This window comes from Anguilla anguilla, chromosome 10 (genome assembly GCF_013347855.1).
Source record: "Anguilla anguilla isolate fAngAng1 chromosome 10, fAngAng1.pri, whole genome shotgun sequence".
Taxonomy (NCBI): domain Eukaryota; kingdom Metazoa; phylum Chordata; class Actinopteri; order Anguilliformes; family Anguillidae; genus Anguilla; species Anguilla anguilla.
Window position 1 is genome coordinate 18,230,104 of NC_049210.1, and position 18,171 is coordinate 18,248,274.

Consider the following 18,171-nt stretch of genomic DNA (forward strand, 5'->3'; position numbering starts at 1 on the left):
TAATTAAAAAGATATTTTAAGAAATCTTTTTTGTTCCATTTTCGCTAATGTGACAAAAAAGAAAAAAAGTACAGGTGTAACCGGGCTGACCACCTGGACAATCCAGGTCATCATACTTCACGGTAATAGCCTCGCTTCAAGCTGTGGCTCTCCGTTCGCGGCGCGGGTAATGAGGGTTTGGGCTAAGCATGCGGACACGGGGTGATGACATTAGCTGGGATGTCACGCGTGTTACACGCGGCTATGCTAGCTGGCGTACAGGCGACTGCAGGCAGAGCCCGAAACTGGATCTCATCCTCTCTCGCCGACCAGAACGGTCCGTCACGGACTGGATTTTCAACTTCCCACACCCTCACCCAATAGCAATTAATTACTCTGCCTCGTGGCCCCGCCCCCTTCTCCCCCCCCCCCAGCGACACCCAAGCTCCGCCCATGCTAGTGTCATCTCACCCTTAATAAGACCACAACCTGAGGTGGGAGGGCATAGGCCAGAAATATAATAAAATAATAATTAATATGCGGGAAGCGGTGCCCCGAAACTAATAATTCTGACCCTGGTTCCGCGTTTCCCGCCACGTTAATGAGGCGCCCGACGCGGGCGGAGGTTTCCTGAGGTGGGGGCGGGGCTAACGAAAGGCTTTTCTCGGCGAGGAGGCGGCGGAGGAGGAGGAGCGCTCTCGGTCGGCCGGCCGCCCCCGCTCGCTCGCTCGCTCGCTCTCCCGATCGACGACGGCGTGAAAAATGGCGGGCGGCCCCGACGGCGTCTCCCAGACATATTGGAGTTTATTTTGTCGCCCGGGCTCGCCATCTGTGCCGTTCCGGCGGAAAAAAAAGGCGGTCGGCGCGGGCTGCCGCGGGATGGCGGGATGGCGGGATGGCGCGGGCCGCCGGGGCCCCCGCGCTGGCTGAGCAGCCGCAGCCAGTCATTAGTCAAATTGCCTAATGAGAGAGAATAAAAATGGCCCCCCGCCCTGACAGGAGGAATTTTGGAGGTGTCAGAGCCCCTGACCCGTGCTATGAGAACAGATGATGGCGCGTTGCTATTTTCAGAGTGTTTTAATGGCTGCGGCTCGGCAGATTCCATCCTTTTCTTTTTTTTTCCCCGCCCTTTCATCTTCTCTTTTTTCTCTTTATAAATCTATCCAACTGGGAACCATGGCTGAGGGAAGAAAAAAAAAAAATCATTTTAAGTTTAAAAAAAAAAAAAAAAAACGAAAAAAGGGTTACTTTTAGCGATTTAATGAAAAAGATAACTGAAGAAGAAAAGATAATGTCTGAATGGATCAATTGTATTGACGTTGTTTTCCCTCTCTGCATAAAAAACAGCAACTGCGATCCAGCTCAGATTTATGACTGGAGGTGGAAATATTGCCTTTGTTTTGAAAGTGTTCCGTGTGCGTGTGTGCGTGTGTGTGTGTGTGTGTGCACAGTGAAACCCCGACTTGCTAATCCCAAACCCATTGTATTGACTTATCAATACAAAGCTATTAGTCACCTAACGGACACTTTCAACTTCTCCATTCAAATCGAAACCTGCGGAAAGAGGTGACGTAACCGAGCCACACAAAATGGTGTCACGGTCCAAGATGAAGTAACTGCAATCTATCTATCTGTCCATTGGGGTGGGGGGGGGGGGGGGGGGGGGGGGAAACGGCGGACACAGCCGCCTCCTGGTGGCTTGGACGGCGCGCGAAGCCGGTGCGGCGGTGACCGCGGCCAGGCGTTTGTGCCGAAAGATTAGAGCGGCTCGCCGGGGACCGCGGCGGCGGCGGCGGCGCTAAACGGGCTCGCGGTGTTAGCGGAGGAGGGGAGAGAGAGGGAGCGAGCGCTTAGCGGGCGCGGGGAGGCGTAATTCCATCTGCGCCGCGAGAAAATCTGTCCCCCCGAAAATCTGGCTGCGGGTGGGAAGCCAGGAGGCCATCCCAGCCGGGCTCCGGCCTTATCCATCTTCCGGAAAGTGGGATGAGCGAGGAGCGCCCGACGGCGGGCCGGGGGGCAACGGGAACGCGGGCGGCGACTCCGTCGGTCGCCCCGGCGCTGAGCTCTCTCCCCTCCCGCCACTCCAAAAACAACCAGGCCTTCGGGAATCCTGACAACCGAACTTACTAAAAAAATTCCCAACGCACCGCAGATTGACGTAAGACACGCCTTTTGACTGAGGTGCCCCAGAGGCTTTAGGGACTGTGTGATTTACAGCGCTACACGCACAAACCGGCTTGGACGGGATCTTAAACGAGCGGACACAAGGTTGAAGTCGGGGGTGTCTGAATAAAGGAAACGTGTCACAGAGGGGCGGAGTCCGGGAAAGGTTAAAGTTGCAAAATGGACGACGCGACCCTTTCCGTGGACGCGGCGGCGCTAGTTTTCGTCCGTTTCCGCGCGCTCGGCGGCCCGGCGGCGGCGCCGGCTCGGCGTATAAATAGAGCGGCCCTCTCCGGACGGCGGCAGAGGCGCTGGCAGAGGACTGACAGTGAGTTTGCGGGCGCCGGATGGGGCGCAACAGACGGTGCAATTACACAAATCCCCTCTTAATTAGCGGTTCTGGGGGACGCGGCAACCAGAGATGACGCGGCGAGCGAAGGTGGCGGGGGGGGGGGATGGGGGGATAAAAGGATAAAAGAAAGAAAAGAGCCCCGTGACCCGCGAACGCAAACTAAACACCTCTCAAGAATGAGCGAGAGGCAGGGGGGGGGGGGGGGGGGGGCAAAGCCCTATACCGCCAGCCCCCACAGAGACGCCGGCGAAACTGGACTCTAACCCGTCGAAGGGAAGCTAAACGAGTCCAGGCGACGCCCGGCAGCCCCCCCCCCCCAGCCCCCGAGGCCGCGCCGCGGTCCCCTCGCCCTGCGGCCGGTGGGCGTGGCGGCGGCGGTGGCGGCGGGTGTTATTAAGTCCTCCCGTGTTCGCGGCGGCGGGCGATGCGAAGTGGCACCTCACGCGGTGAATAATGGAGCGTGCCAGGGCTGGAGCGCGAGGGATGACAGCCAGAGAGGGCCCTCCTTGGCAGCCGCTAACCCGGCCTCCGACTCATTCATCATCCCCCCCTTACACCCGTCCGCCAATGCCGCGCCGCCGCTCGTCATTAATTATGCTAATCAGCGCGCCATTACTCTCCCGGTGACACCGCCGCCGGTTATTAGTTCGTTAAGGCGGGTTCAGACGCGCCGCCGAATGTTACGCGCGGGCGTGTGTGTGTGTGTGTGTGTGTGTGTGTGTGTGTGTGTGTGTGTGAGAGCGTGTGTGTCTGCGAGCGTGTGTGTGTGTGAGCTTCGGAGTGCTTTCAGGTATGTGAGTGTGTGTTTTGAGCGTGACTGTGTGTGTGTGTGTGTGTGTGTGGGAAGTGTGTGTTTGAGTGTGATAGCATGTGTGTGTGTGAGTGTGTACGTGTGTACGTGTGTGTGTGTGTGATAGTGTGTACGTGTGCATGCGTGTGTGTGTGTGTGTGAGTGTGATAGTGTGTACGTGTGTGTGTGTGTGTGTGTGTGATAGTGTGTACGTGTGCATGTGTGTGTGAGTGTGTACGTGTGTACCTGTGCGTGTGTGTATGTGGGGGGGGGCGTGTGTGTGTGTTTGAGAAAGGTACAGGGAGGTACACTCACGAGTGAACAGGAAAAATACCTGTTAATTGGACTGTTACCATCAGACAAACCTGCTTTCCAGACACCCCAGCATTCTAATGGGGGCAGAGGGCTGGCTATCTTTAAAACTGATGACTATGAGGGCATCAGAGGGCCTCCTTACAAAGGCAGGGCAGAAAAATGCACTGCCCATCGACAGCGCAGGTGCGTCCTCCCTCACCGAACCATGAGACTACTGCACACCGTTTGATACTTTCACTGGAAGGGCGACCGCGCTCCAAACGCGCGGAACTTCAGGCGCACGCCGACTCTTCTGCGCGTACGGACGCGCGGCTACGCGCTACCATGGATACAGGGACGCGCGGCTACGCGCTACCATGGATACAGGGACGCGCGGCTACGCGCTACCATGGATACAGAGACGCGCGGCTACGCGCTCGCGGGGACACGAGAGGGCTCATCCTGATGGCATCGCCCCGCTTCTGGGAGGGCCCCAGATGCCCTTTTACAAAAACGACTTCATCTCAAGCAGGGCCCTCATCGTGCTTTTAAATCGCGCTACGTATTAGGGGCTCATTAATAACAAACTTAACAAGTGAGCAGACCCATTAAAAGATCTTTAAGGGATATTTGACCATAAATCTCCTTAAACTATATTTAATGACTGAGATATCTGGAAATATTTTTATCAAGTTCTAATTAGATGTGAGATAACAAACCCCGGCGTACACGCGCGGGTCGCGGGGGTCTCTGTCAGACTCTGATTGGTGTGACACTGTCAGGCCCCGGAGCACGATGGATAACCGCTCTTATTTTGGGGTAGAACGGCAGAGGGGGAAAAAAGGGAAATTAGCCATTTCCGAGGGTCTGGGACCCGCGCCTATCGAACCCGCACGGGGGCGGGCTGCTGCTCTGCTAGACCAGACAGATACGGGGGGGTAGGGGAGGGGCTGATGCGAGGGCTTTGAAAAGCCTCATTGTCTGGCACAGATATGCTGAAATCCCAAAAATTAATGGCCACAAAAAATAAAAAATAAAAATCACCCGACTTCTTTTGTGCTGCTAACCGGTTTGTGCCAAGACCGGAGCCGGCTTGTTTCAAACCTATCTAGTGCACTGTGGCGTGGAAGCCCTTGGTGTGTGTTTTTTTTTTTCTTCTCCAAAGGTGCAACGTTGACGGCTAAGCTAAGACGTGATTTTACATTTCAGTACGGCTTTCTGGTTTAAAAAGCAAACCGGCGAAGTAGCTCAAAGAATTCTAACAGGAAGAGAACTAAAAAAAGAATTGTTCAATTGGACTTGGAGTTTCAGCATGCCCTCATTCTTTTATCACTTTTCACAGGAAATAATAATGGACAATAACCTCATCGTAAGTGGCTTCAACACCAGGAGATTCACTGCAAAAATTACAAGGGTGTTATATATTCAGTTTTAATATTGGAGAATCTCCTGTACAACTAAATGCCTGTGTGACCTTCTACTGCTATATCTCTCTGGGTTCCATAACCTGGCTTCAGAAGTAAATCACTGAAGAGTTTTAGGACAGGGGACCGTATGTGGCCTTTCAAAGCTCTTCGCCAGCCTGGAAACCTTGGCTCCATTTCAGACGTTTGGAAAAATTTTACGGCTGAGAAATTGCCAGGTTTAAATCTTGCACATTCTAAAAGTAAAACAATGCTGTAAATCTGTAATGTTCCTTTCTCCTGGTCTCCCCCCCCCCCCTCCCTCCCTCCCAAATCAAAAATCCATGCAAGATTCATTAAGGTCAATTTAGATGATACTAGGGAGAATCAAGGTGAAGTTTTAAGGGGTTACTGATTCAGGTTGGGGGGGGGGGGGAAACATTGTGGTCACTGAGTTTTTAATCAGTGGCCAGTCCTCCGCGCTCCGAGTTTCTAAGGAGTTGGGTGTCACTAGCCGGGGGAGGGTGGGTTTTCTAATCCCTCAGCTTAAGGTATTGTGTTATTGTAAAATATGGCCACCCCTGCACAAATGGAGCTGGGACCAGGCTCCGGGGGGGGGGGGGTGGGGGGTGGGGGGGGAGATGGGGGGTTGGAATTGAGATTAGAGACACTTCCCGATTTCCCGAGTCTCGTGTCTGCAGCTCCACGGCAGGACGACGAGATGGAAGTTTTTGTTGGAAATCCGTTGGGAATATCTTTATTTAAAAAAAAAAAAAAAAAAAAACTTCTTTTTTTCCCTCCTCTCTATATTAGTCGATCAGAAAAAAAAATGGCGGGGTTGAGGGAGGGGGGAAAAAAAGAGGAGAAAAAGAAAGTAATTTTGCATAATCAGTGGGCGCCATCTGGAACAATTAACCGAATTCCACAGAACTCTGAGGATCAGTCATATTGGCTTATTACAGATCCAGAATTACACAAGTCATAAATCCTTGAAAAAATGAAGCATACCCTTGCCTGTCATCACTATTTTAACTTCAAATACCGAGGACTGCTTGATAAGGCTGAAAAGAGGAGATTAATATATGCAAATTACATCGAGCATTTAAAAGCCCCCCAACAACTGTCTCAGTTTTCCTGTCTCTTATTATAGGGCTTTATGTTTTATTCATACACCGACTCACCTGTCACTTCATAAGCTATAATATTATGGGGGTATTATTAAACAGCGTAAAGCGCCAGTTTAATTGGAAAGCTCCATTGCATTTTCCAATTATTTGGAGCAAATTAAAAGCAGATGCACACACTTTAATAAGGATCCCAATATCGGTCCCGGGAAATCAAAAATCATTGTCACCGCGCTGCCGTGATATTTTGCAAACTGAAGTTAATTTTGAATCCCTCTTTTTTTCCCCTTCTTCTTTTTCAAAGGATGAACTGTCTCTCTTGTCTGTTAATTGCACTTCTTTTAATAGATATGAAAATAATTGAGCTCCACATTAGGTAAAATCAGAGGCAATCTCGGGCTTCTTTTGATTAACGCGATAGATATGCTAATGCGTTAACTTTTAACAGGTTCTCTTTATTACCGCGGTGGTTTCCGGAACATTCTTCACAATGCCATGGAGGCATCAGAGGAAATCTTTCATAGAAGGGGAGCGTGCCACGAGACTGCACCTGTCCGTGTAAATATCACCCCTGACTACTGACAGAAGCCCCGCCCCTCTGACCTACCGTGCGGTCTGTACAGTGCGATATTAACTCTGTCCGTGTCCACATCACCTCAGGAACACAAAAACACGCTTCCCATTTTATCTCACTTTCACAACCCGCATTAAAATTCTTTTTCTATGAAAATTAAAATATCAATTAACGGGACGGAAACATCACGGAAATGATGTTTTTAAGACCCAATAAAACCGGGTCTTTAACTTTTATGTCTTATTCAATGTTTGCAGCAAGCAGACGGTAGAGACGTTCTCCAAATATGTTTTTTTTCCCCCCTCGCGTTACCATCAGATATTCCTAAATCGTTCCCCGCGCGTTTCAGAGAATTATTCGCTTTTCGTTAGAAAAAAGCTCTCGGTAAACAGGAGCGGAGCGTCCCCGAACGGCAAAGATCAGCGCCGATGATATGGGCCGTAGATCAAAGAGTTACAGGTGAATGTAAAGGACAGGTTTCAGCGCCGGAGAGTAGCTCGTCTAGGTAATATAAGCCGAGACTGTCAAGTGCATGAAGGTTGCGGAATCAATGCGAATTAGTTTTTAATATTCTGGTAATAAATGTCACGGCGCCCGCACGCCACATCTGTACGCGCGGCGGGCGAGATGACAGATCTCACAGGCGCCGCGTCGCTCGTTCCTCCACAGACCCGCGCGTTCTCTCGCTTTCTCTCTCTCCCTCTCTCTCCCCCTCTCGCTCCCTCTCCCTCTCCCTCTCCCTCTCCCTCTCTCTCCCCCTCTCTCTTTTTTTTGGGTTGCGTTTTTGTTTTGTTTGGAAGTGACGGAAGGTTTAATCAAGAAAGCAGGCAATTCATCAATCCTAAAGGAGCTGCTTGTTCGGTCCTGACAGAGCGCACATGGTTCTATAGCAGCTCAAACCCGGCCAGCTGCCAGCCCCGCCGCACCGCGCGCCGCACAATTACCGCCAACCCCCTGCACCGTCTGCCGCGACCTCTCCCTTCCGCCGCGAGCGGGGAGGGGGGGGGAGGGGGGCGGGGAGGCCGGCGGCTCTACTTTCTAAACGACTCTGCCCACGTAGTACGTAGTACGTACGCGGGGTTTTGAAAGTGCAACCTCTGAGCTGATCTTTAACAAGGCGAACGTCGGCGTCGCTGGGGGGGTGGGGGGGAGGGAAGGAATGGGAACGGCGCAAAGTGTCTGATATCTGTCCAATTTAATCAGCTCTGTGATCAGCAATTAATGAATATTATCGTGATCAACTTAGCGCTAATTAGGCTTGATTGGAAGAATTTTCTATATGCCACAATTATTTTTCTGAGACATTAGGGGGAGGAGAAAATGGTAGTCTTTGTGTGTGTGTGTGTGTGCGAGCGTGCGATTGAGTTACTGTCTTAATACTTGTCAATATTCTGGGTTTTTGAATTAATAGCAATCCTCCCCTCGTGGTTTAGTGATGAAATCACAGACATTGTTTTACGTATTTGCTTTGTTCCAGTCCTTTGACACCTTTGCTTTGGCAACAGAGTCTTATGTAATGACAGTTTGGAGCAGGACTGAAACTGAAATTGAGACAGAGAGAAGAGGGAAGAGAGAGAAAGAGAGAGAGGCTGAGACACACCCAGACATTCTACTGTGCCGCAAGAAGTGCGAAGGAAAACAGGAAAATTTTCTTCTGCAAAACTCACAGGTGCAACTAAAAATTTTAAAGCTTCCTGAGGAGTAGACATTTTCCACTCTCTGCAGGGAAAAAGGAACGTGTAACACCAAACAACACGATGCACCTTCCACAGCCTGACAGACAGTGGGTGAAGCCTGACAGACAGACCCACAAAGCATGTTTTTGTCATTAGTATTACCATTACATTATTCTTATTAGTAATGCTGGTGGGCTGTGGCTATGGAAATAGTATGAACACTGAAAATAATGTAAATAAAAATTGGTTTGCTTATTTCATTTCTTCTATTTATTACTGGTGTTAGTGATGCTGTATGCCAATGCATGAATAGTTGACATCCGCACTCCTCATTTTTCACTGACTGTTCATGCTTCGACACTGCAGGTATATGTATTGCACGTTACACCAATACAACATTTGCAAATAATTTGAATTAGAAAGTAAAATGGAGAGAGAGAGGGTGGGTATTTGATTGATATGGGCGAGAGAGAGAGAGGCACATTGACTTTTACCCTCTCTTTTGTGGCCTGAGAAATGGATGTCATTGGAGAGGTATAAAGGATAAGTAGACTTTCAGGGAAGGGAGCCGGTCAGATCCACTAAACTGATAGGCTGCTCAGCCCGCTGCTAGGGAACAGATGATTGGTGGCAGTGTGCCATTTCTACGTGGATCTGTCAATCAGAAGTGGGGCAGCACCCCCCCCCCCCCATCAGCCAAAATTTGTGGTCAGAGCTCTGGGCCTTTCATATACACCACACTTAAAATCACTGCACACTTACACAAACACCGAAGACCTTCATTTAACGGGAGGCTCTTTAGATAAATAGGTAATTTAATAGATTGTGCCCTTGACGAGCATACTTCACACGAGTCGCTTCAAAAACTATTTGGCTGCACGATGACATAAACATGTAAAATATGTGAGATAAAATATGTATAACATGCAAATTCGGAGGCAGGGGTTTCTGTCGTTTTTTTATTCCTCCGAGAAACTTTTCGGAGCTCTGTGGCAATCGTAAGAACACGTCGTAGCAAATTAAGTTCTGACTGATTGATGGAGCGGCGCACATGTCACCTTGCGGGTGTCAGGCAAATAAATACCCTATTAATAAGAAAAAAAAGAAAACAAACACACACACACACACACACACACATATATATATATATATATATATATATATCCTAGTACACCTTAGTACAAAGCATTTCCCATTATCAGTACCGAGCACATTAACCAAATATAAAACGGAAAAGGATTTGAGCACATGCAGTATGAAAAGAAATAACCGGACTCAGATCCTTCTCTGTGCAGATCTGGAGCCTTTGGGTCCCTGCGACGCAGCGGTGCAGCGGACGGGGCGTGCGAAGGGGAGAGAGAGAGAGCCGCTCCGCGACGCTCATCCCCCGCTCCCTCTCTCCTGAGCAAGCAGGGTCCTCGCCACATGGTGTCTCTCTCAAGCCAGAAAAAAAAAAACCCCCTGCTCCTCCCGCGCGGCTCGGCCTGCAGCCCAGCGCTGCTCGCTACCGTCACCCGCACGCGACGCGCCTGGAGCCAAACGAGGGGTCTGAGGACGCTAACGCAAAAACGAGTAAAACGCGGGGTTGTCTGATTGGCTGTAGGCGATTTATCCCCCACAGTGCCTGAATGTACTCAGGGTTCCTACGCAAATCTCCCGTAGGATTCTGTGCCAGTTTCGCTCGATAGATCCGTAATCCACCTTTCTTTCCCGTCGGTGTGAGATGGATGATGCGTCTTTATGCACCTAAAGGAATATCTGCTGTCTTAACGGAGGTTACGCAGTCATCAGTTCCCCCGACCGCATTTTAATGTTGAACGACCGCAAACAGAACGGTTCACGGGTCGCGGTGTGAAGACGGTGAACGCAGGCGCGCGGGCCGGGGAGGCGGGGTTTACCCGAGATGGCGTAGAGGTTGGAGTTCTGGTGCTCGAAGTCGGGCCTGGTGCTGTTCTTTCGGCTGAAGCTGGCGGGCAGAGTCATGGATATGTTCCTGTAAAACAAACACTCATCAGTATGAACACATTCATGTGCGAGTGTGTGGGAGAGAGAGAGAGAGAGAGAGAGAGAGAGAGAGAGATACACAGTATGTGGGTGCGTGTCTGTATGTATCTGTGTACCTGTACAAAAGGGGACACAGTGGCCTGTGATTAGAACAGTGCTCTGTTGCTCGGTTGGGTCACAAGGTCATGTCCCTGGGGTAGTTTGGAAACGATAAAATATATATAAAAACGAAAGGCAGTCTGTGCTGACTACAGTGTGTAATATTCAACCCCCACCCCCCAACCCCACAGCAGCAGTCCTCTAAAAAGGTCATAATCACAGCAGGGCTGCTCTGGGCTAGCAGGACAGGGATGTATGAACGGATTTAAGCAAGCCTTTAATGAATGTTCACTTGGGCCCACCTGACCATGTACCATCCTTATCAGTTCAGAAACTGTGTCACCTGGTTAGCTCAAAGGGCATCAGGTGACGTTTAGAACAGGGCCTCTCACATGACACAAATCGGCACAACTAATGCAAAGGTTTAAGCTACACACACACACACACACACACACACACACACCTGTCTAATGGGCAACTATCTCCACCCCCCTGTTCTACATTTTTAAAAAATACACATCCGCTCTATGAACAAGTAAAACGCTATGCTGGAAAAAATTTTATTTAAAGATTTTAAAAAAACCTTCTGTCATTTTTATTGCAACTGTAAACTACTTAAAGCTCCTGAAGTCAATTGGCTCCAAGAAAGGCAGAATCTGTTAAACAACCAAACAGGTTTTTTAGCTGCGTTCCGCTTCGAACGCAGAGAAGCTGCCCGAGAAACCGCCTTAGCCCCATCAGCCCCCCCCCCCCCCCCCCCCGTTTGGAAGCGGCGGAGCGCGGCGCGCCGGTGTTTACGATTCCGCGGGACGCCGGCCCTTGAAGAAGCCCGGTCGAATCGGCGCCGTTAATCGATGTTCAGCGAAAAGGCCACGCGTCCGCCTCCTCCTCAGGCTCCTCGCGATCGCGCTCGCGCTCGCCAAATCACCTCCTCGACCTTGGGAGCGCATGTTGCTGTGAAATGACTGCGGCGCTGCACGGACGGTTAAGCCGCCCGCCCCGGACTCCCGGCTCCTGACAGACACGCCGCCGCCGTCGGCCTCCTAAGGCTGCGGCGGACTGCAGCCAGCACATCCGTCTTCCAGCAAACAGCGCGTCGCTATTAGCGCTCGCGACCGCCACCTCCCAAGTCAGCGACACAAACCGACTAATGTATCCACAGCAAATCGTACAGCATACATTTTATTTTATTTTTTAATGGATAACTTTTTTTTTTAATAAGTTATCCATTTATGTAGATTACGTAGACAATAGAAGCCAGAGTATCTGCGTTGTAACCAGCAGGTTGTTGGTTCAAATTGTGGGTTGCACGTTACTGCTCTACTCTTGAGTATAATTCCTTAACACCTTATGCATGGTCAAACTGAACACTGTCATAATCAATTGGCAATCCTCCACTACCAAACCGTGTGGTTACAGTATATTTTTTGATTTGATAGTGCGGCTTTGTTAAAAATGCACACACACACACACAGACGCACACACTGCGTGTACTTCATGAATCGTGATTTAGACAGAGAGCACAGCTGTTCTGCATCTCACAACACACATCAATTGCACTATGGTGAATTAAACCCAGCGAATCTCCAACACTAATCAATACACCCACCGCAGGCGAGGGGAGATTTTTCAACTTCAGGAGTGCAGCAAAACCGTGCATTAGTCACGCTCCGGAGATGAGACTGGCCCCGCCATTATCTTCAGACTGAATCTTCCAAACGTAAACAATTCAGAAAGAAAAGCGGCGTCGCTCGCAAAGTTGAAGCTGCCGCAGGAAGGAGCCGGTTTTCCAGACTGATTATATTTTTGACTCAAAGTTCCTAAACGGCGAGGGTTTCGATATTCGGAGAACGTATCTGTCCTCCGAGGCTGCGGAGGGGGTCAGGTCAGATAACCCTGAGAAATAAGCTCTGGAGAGAAGGGCGGGGGTGGAGACGATCTGATACCAACCCCGCCGTTCTGCAAGGGACCGAGACCGTATAATGCTCCAGATGCAATCACGCACCTCAGCAGAAGTCCTAAATAAAAAAAAAGGAAAATATTGCTATAACTTCATCTCATTTTTGGTGTCTTTTTATTTATTTTTTATTTTTTGCACTTCCAAAGAAAGTGTACTGTTTCTGAATTAGTTGCATTCCCCTCTTCTTATCTCCCTGTCATTCCTAATGAAATAAATAAATGCAATAATTTCTATCAACATCAATAAAACAAGCCGCCTGACGGGTTGTGGTATTTATGAGGTGAAGTCTGAAACTCAGATTTATTTTCCTTGATAGGGCTGACTTTCCCCCCCCCCCTTCATTTACATCAGCATTTGGCCGTGTTAAATCTGGGGCAGTGGTGAATTTTTAAAAGGTTGGCATCAATCTTGTGGAACCGATTGCCACGTTTAATGAAGACTTCCGTTCCATCGCAAAGGTTGACTCCAACGCGGAGCGCGGGGAAAAAAAAAAAGCGAGGGACCCGGCTCTCCCCACCGGCGAGACATTTCGCAAACACCGATAAACTGACGAGAGATAGCCTGGATGTTCCAAGAAATCGGCCCGCAATCGTTTCGCTATTTAAATAGCGGAGGGCGAAAAAAAAAAACGAAAAAAAAACAAACAATAAAGATAAAGATCTGTAGACAAAACTGACCTGTAGCGCAAAGCCTTTTTATGAGAAAGGGAGACGCAACAGAGCTTTCTTCCCTAACGTTTCGATCGGGTTACCCCCCGGGGCGGCGGTAAGGGGGAGTAAAGAAATGTCGGAGCAGCTGACGTGAAATCGCGATTGGTCACGATTTCACCTGCGGGTCGCTTCGGAAGAGGAGCAATCCCGAGGCCTCCCGGCTGCCGTCGGCAGGTACGAAATCGGCCCGGGGGCGGGGCTCTCCGTGACGAACGCAGCCGAAGCGGAACGCTCGACGCCGCGAATGCGTCGCGCCCCGGCGGTTCGACTCCGCGCCGGGGCCCCGGCGACCCTCGGCGACGGGAGACGCTCGACGAGAGGCGTCGCGCGGCGAGGACGTCCCGCAGACACGGCACGAGCGATTCGCCGGCGTGGCAGAACCGACCCCCTGTCGGCGGCGGCGCGACTGGTCGAGGGAGTGACGGGTACCGAACGGAGACGCCGCGGATCCCCGCTGCCGCTTCTCAAAACTTTCCTCCCGCAAACGCGGAGAAAAGGAGCGGGATCCAAATCCGGAGGTTTACGAACATCTTTTAGGTCCACTGGCTGAGGCAGCATATGGCAAATCAATTACCCGTCTAATTCTTAAAACAAAAACATGGCAAGTGTATTGCTACATAATCAACAGCAGCGGTTCGGTTCAGATTATGTTGGCCACTAGAGTTTTGAATACAATTAATCATCATTCTAGGCAACGAGAAGCCATATTGACACTTATTTCTAATTTGAATATTTAATTACAGTGTAGTTCCTCATTAAATTATGGTGAAACTGGGATCACAGCCTGCAAGATTTAAACAATTACAACTTTTAACTCCTGAGCCACTGGTACATATCAAACGTACCACACACACACTCACTCACTCACACACAAACACACACACACACAAGCTTGCAGATGCCGGCCCACATACACATTGAATCAGATTGTTGGACTGCGTACAAAAAATCAACAAAGGCGAGTTGATGGGAATCATCTATTCTTGCACCTGCTTCCTCCAAGTCTTTTTGTTCACAGGAAAGCATAAAGAATTCTATTGTGGGGTCTAAATAAACAAGCATCTCGGTTCCAAAATACGGTCGGAAGCCAAATGCTGCACCAAAAACTACACAGGAAAAAAGAGGACCAGTCAATTTTTTTACAAACCCTCAACAACAAAAAAAACAGACAAACAAACAGAAAACACAGAGAGCACTGACTGGCCACAAAAATACATATTTTTTTTTTTTTTTTTTAAACTGCAATACTGCAGATTAGCCCTGACAAACTACTGACAGTGCATAATATGCAAAAATAACATTAACCCGTCAGAGAACCCGTCAGAGAATTGACGAGGTTCCCTAGTGAAAGAGGCCGGGTTGGCGTTGAGGGGTGTGGCCATGCCCCTCGGGGTGGGCGGGGGGATGGCGCACAGGCGCGTCTGTCACGCTCTCCATCCCACTACCGTCCGACGCGTGCCAGCTTCGAATAGAGTCCCAGGAAGGCATAGGACCCCGTGCCAGGAACACATTAAGAACAGGCCTGGAGAGCAGGTGGCAATGCCCAGCCTAAGGTACGGTGTGTGTTAACGGTACCAATAATCATTTGCTGTTTATATTAGTTGGTAAAAGTTTCCAAACTCAATTGTTAACAGCTACAGAAATTAAACATACTTGCAAGTGTTCCTAAAGTGTATTTTTAAAAGAAGTTGGGCCTATTGCGATAGTGTTTAAAGTGCTGTTCAGAGATGTTTTTTAGTTTATGTATTGAGAATTTTTGCCAGGGGGCAATGTGATGGTGTGTTGTAAGCGCTTGCATATTAAATAGAGTCAATCCCAGCATTTCAATTAGGCTACATCATTTCTGGTGCTAGCTACGGAGCATAAAACTGTTTTCTGATTACAGGACATTGTACACAATACGATATTACACGCACATTGTTTCTTTTCAAACGCGAGTGGAATTTTTCCCAGCTGCATCAGCATTCAAGAGCGCGATCCGATAAAGCCGAGCATCACACGCAGCCGTCTTCTGGGCCTGCGTTACTGTCGGCAGATAATAAAAACGCAATTTTCTCATTTTTCTATTCTATTAGTTTTATTTCTTTATGAACGGAAGATGCAAAGCCCCGTAGTACGCCTAAAAGTTGCAAATGAATGAAGTGAAGCGAGGCAGTAGTTAAAGGCTCTGACACATCGTCATTCGCCTCTTCAATAACATCAACTTAGCACTTAACGTTACAGCACCACAAACACTTTTGTTCTTATGTTTTGTTTCATTCTTATTATTGTTATGGTCTGCTAAGCAGACTCCCTTATCCACACTCCTAACATTTTTATACACTAGCTGGATATATACTGGATCACTTTAGCATTGATGGCTACAACAGCAATTCTCCCAACTAGGATTTGAACAGGCAACCAGCTGATAGCCTGGTTTCCCAACAATTCTGCTTGATTTCTGCCTCGATAACGCAAGCTCAAACTTAGAAAATGGCAGCCTTAGCTTAGCAGCTTGCCATGTGCTCAGGGATGCCGCAGCCCTACTGGTTTCAACACACGAGAGTAGACGGGTCTCAGGATGAACGCGCATTAGATCCTCCCTCCACTCTTGACAGTTTGTTGCCGGTGAAGGGGGTCCAGCAACCCCAGTGATACGCAGCTCGGGGACGGACGGAAACGCCGAGGCCCGGCACCGTCGCGGCAGGCAGCCTCCGACAGCGGGCCCAGGCCTCCCGCTAACTTCATCGGCGTCACCGTCCAGCCCTTACCGAAAACGGAAGGAACAATCGAGGCCTTCCTGGCCTCTCCCAGTTCTGAACTTCCTCAGACTTTCTCCACCATCAGCCACGGCAACGAGAGGAAAACTCTGCAGCTTGTACAGCAGTGGTTTTTTTTTCCTCTTCCCGCTTTCAATTTATATTCTCTGGCCTTCACCTGACAAAAAACTTTGTAAATCACCCTGTCCGAAATTAGAAACCGTAAAATCGGGTACAGGTTAACGGTGGCTAGGACCAACATGTTTATTGTTCTGCCTTTTGATAAAAAAATGGTGCTGTTACACTGTTATATACTGGGCCATCATTCCCAGAGAAGTTTCAAAAACCTTGATTCTCGTATTGGGGGGGGTGAAGGGGAAGAAATAATACCACAAAGCTAATTTATGCCATCGGTCTGTTTGGAGGTCAGATATTAGCCTCACGAATGACAGTTTTATCAGGGAAACAAACAACAGACTTGGCTGAGGGCAGGGGGCTGCCTCTGGGGCCGCAGTCGCCCCGTACGCCGGGTCGGATTCAAAAGCCCCGACTCCTTTCTATCAACTTACAACAAAATGACACTATAATTAAAATGACTATTTTAATTAACTTTAGTCAACCTTCAGGGGACTTCAATATCGTTGTTGATCATCCCTAACAGTTACTGTGAGCGAAGAGGAAAATTATACATTTTTTTTTTACAGATTTTAACCACAGTTCTCAAATCACCGGCTGGTGTTGGGGCATTCAGCATTTCAGGGTCTTGAGCAAGAAAAGACACTTCAAGTAACTCCAAAGCAGCTTACAGCTTATAGCGAGGGACATTGGACAGTAAGGGGCAATATAGTGGCCTAGTTAACTGTGTTAGCTTTCAACCACATGTAATAAAGGGAAAATATAGTAGTAATCCTGATAGCCCTAATTAGTTAACTAATTAGGTGTCTTAGTGGTGGCTTGCACCAATAGCGAACTGGACATGTGTAATCACATACATTACCTTCAGTGAACCCATTTCTTTTGTTTATTTTTTCAAGCAGTTTCTTCCACATATTTGAACTGAGTGCCTCTCAAGTTATGCCATCCACACCAGGTTTGAGGTCAGTTCCCTTTCAGTTACATCAATCAAAACAAAATCTCTCTAAAACAACTGAACTGAATTGAATTTCAACTCATTTCCTGAACTGACCCCAGCCTTAACCCACACACAGATGAGATCAGAATCAGATCAGAATTTAACTTCAGGTTGATTGCCTCATATCTCACAGTCAGTGGGTTAGCACATGGCCTTTGTTTAAGTGGGGACAAATGCATGATGGGAAAACTGTTATACTGTTTTATTGACCCGCCGATTAAAGAGAACTACTCCGAGGTGCACAGGGATGCTGTCCTGGAACGACCTTTCGGTCCGAAAGGGGATTCGCCAATGCATCCGACAGGCTTCCTGCACCAAAGTGACGTTCACAAAGGAGATCCTCTCGCAACGTGGCGGGAATTAGAACACTAGAACAACAGGCCTCCAGCCTTTCGTCTCAGCAGGCATTCCAGCCCCAGTACCTCGCCAACTTGAAAGCGGGCTTCAGAAGGGCTATGGCTTAGGGGCAACGTTCGACGCGGTGCGGAACACAGGCTCTCCGTACCGTACCGCTACGAAGCATCAAACGCCTCACGCCCATCAAAGCGCCTTCCTTTCTGCACCGACAGGCCGCCGCCGTTCCTCATCTTCTCTTCTGACTCGTGAGGAAGCCGGTGGCGATAACGAGCCCGATAAGAGCGACTTAAGAGCGGAAGCCAGAGGCAGCTCACGGCTAACCGCTAACACGGCTTCTCCCTCTCTTCTGCAAAGGCTCCAACTCACTCTTTAAAAAAAACATCACTCCGTTCTCCCCAAACAGGCCTGAGGAGAGCTCAGAACCAGCAGCTGACAGTGGGCCCCCGCTCCTTTCCACCCCTTTGGCCTTCTTCTCTTTTCTACAAAGCACCCAGCATTGTTTATTTACAATTTGCTGTGGAAATCCCCAGCACTTCCACTCTGTGAATAATGGAGATTGTATGGTTTGGGTCTGGAGCTGGTACAAAGCCCTGGCCTCTCTGTTCCTCCCTCTGGGCATGCCCGGAGGGGAGGGGAAGGGGAGGAGAGGGGAGGGGGGTGGCTCTTGTGCAGTTGAAGAGGGGGTGACAATGTGGCGAAGAGCCCTGCTTCCTCTACAGCTGTCTCTCTCTCTCTCTCTCTCTCTCTCTCTCTGTCTCAGGGCAGCTCCTCTCCCCATCTGTCTGAGCGCCAGGGCTCCTGTCGCCGCGGCGATGT

At 49.3% G+C, this 18,171-nt stretch overlaps 1 protein-coding gene across 4 annotated transcripts in view; it reads right to left on the reverse strand.

The window, feature by feature from the left end:
• LOC118206651 (multivesicular body subunit 12B-like) overlaps positions 1 to 18,171 on the reverse strand; it is a 52,252-nt gene that overhangs the window by 11,713 nt on the left and 22,368 nt on the right. For all 4 annotated transcript variants that reach the window (XM_035379585.1, XM_035379586.1, XM_035379588.1 and 1 more), the window contains exon 7: positions 10,254 to 10,348. In XM_035379585.1, the coding sequence (XP_035235476.1) occupies positions 10,254 to 10,348 (95 nt within the window). The remainder of the gene's footprint in view (positions 1 to 10,253; positions 10,349 to 18,171) is intronic.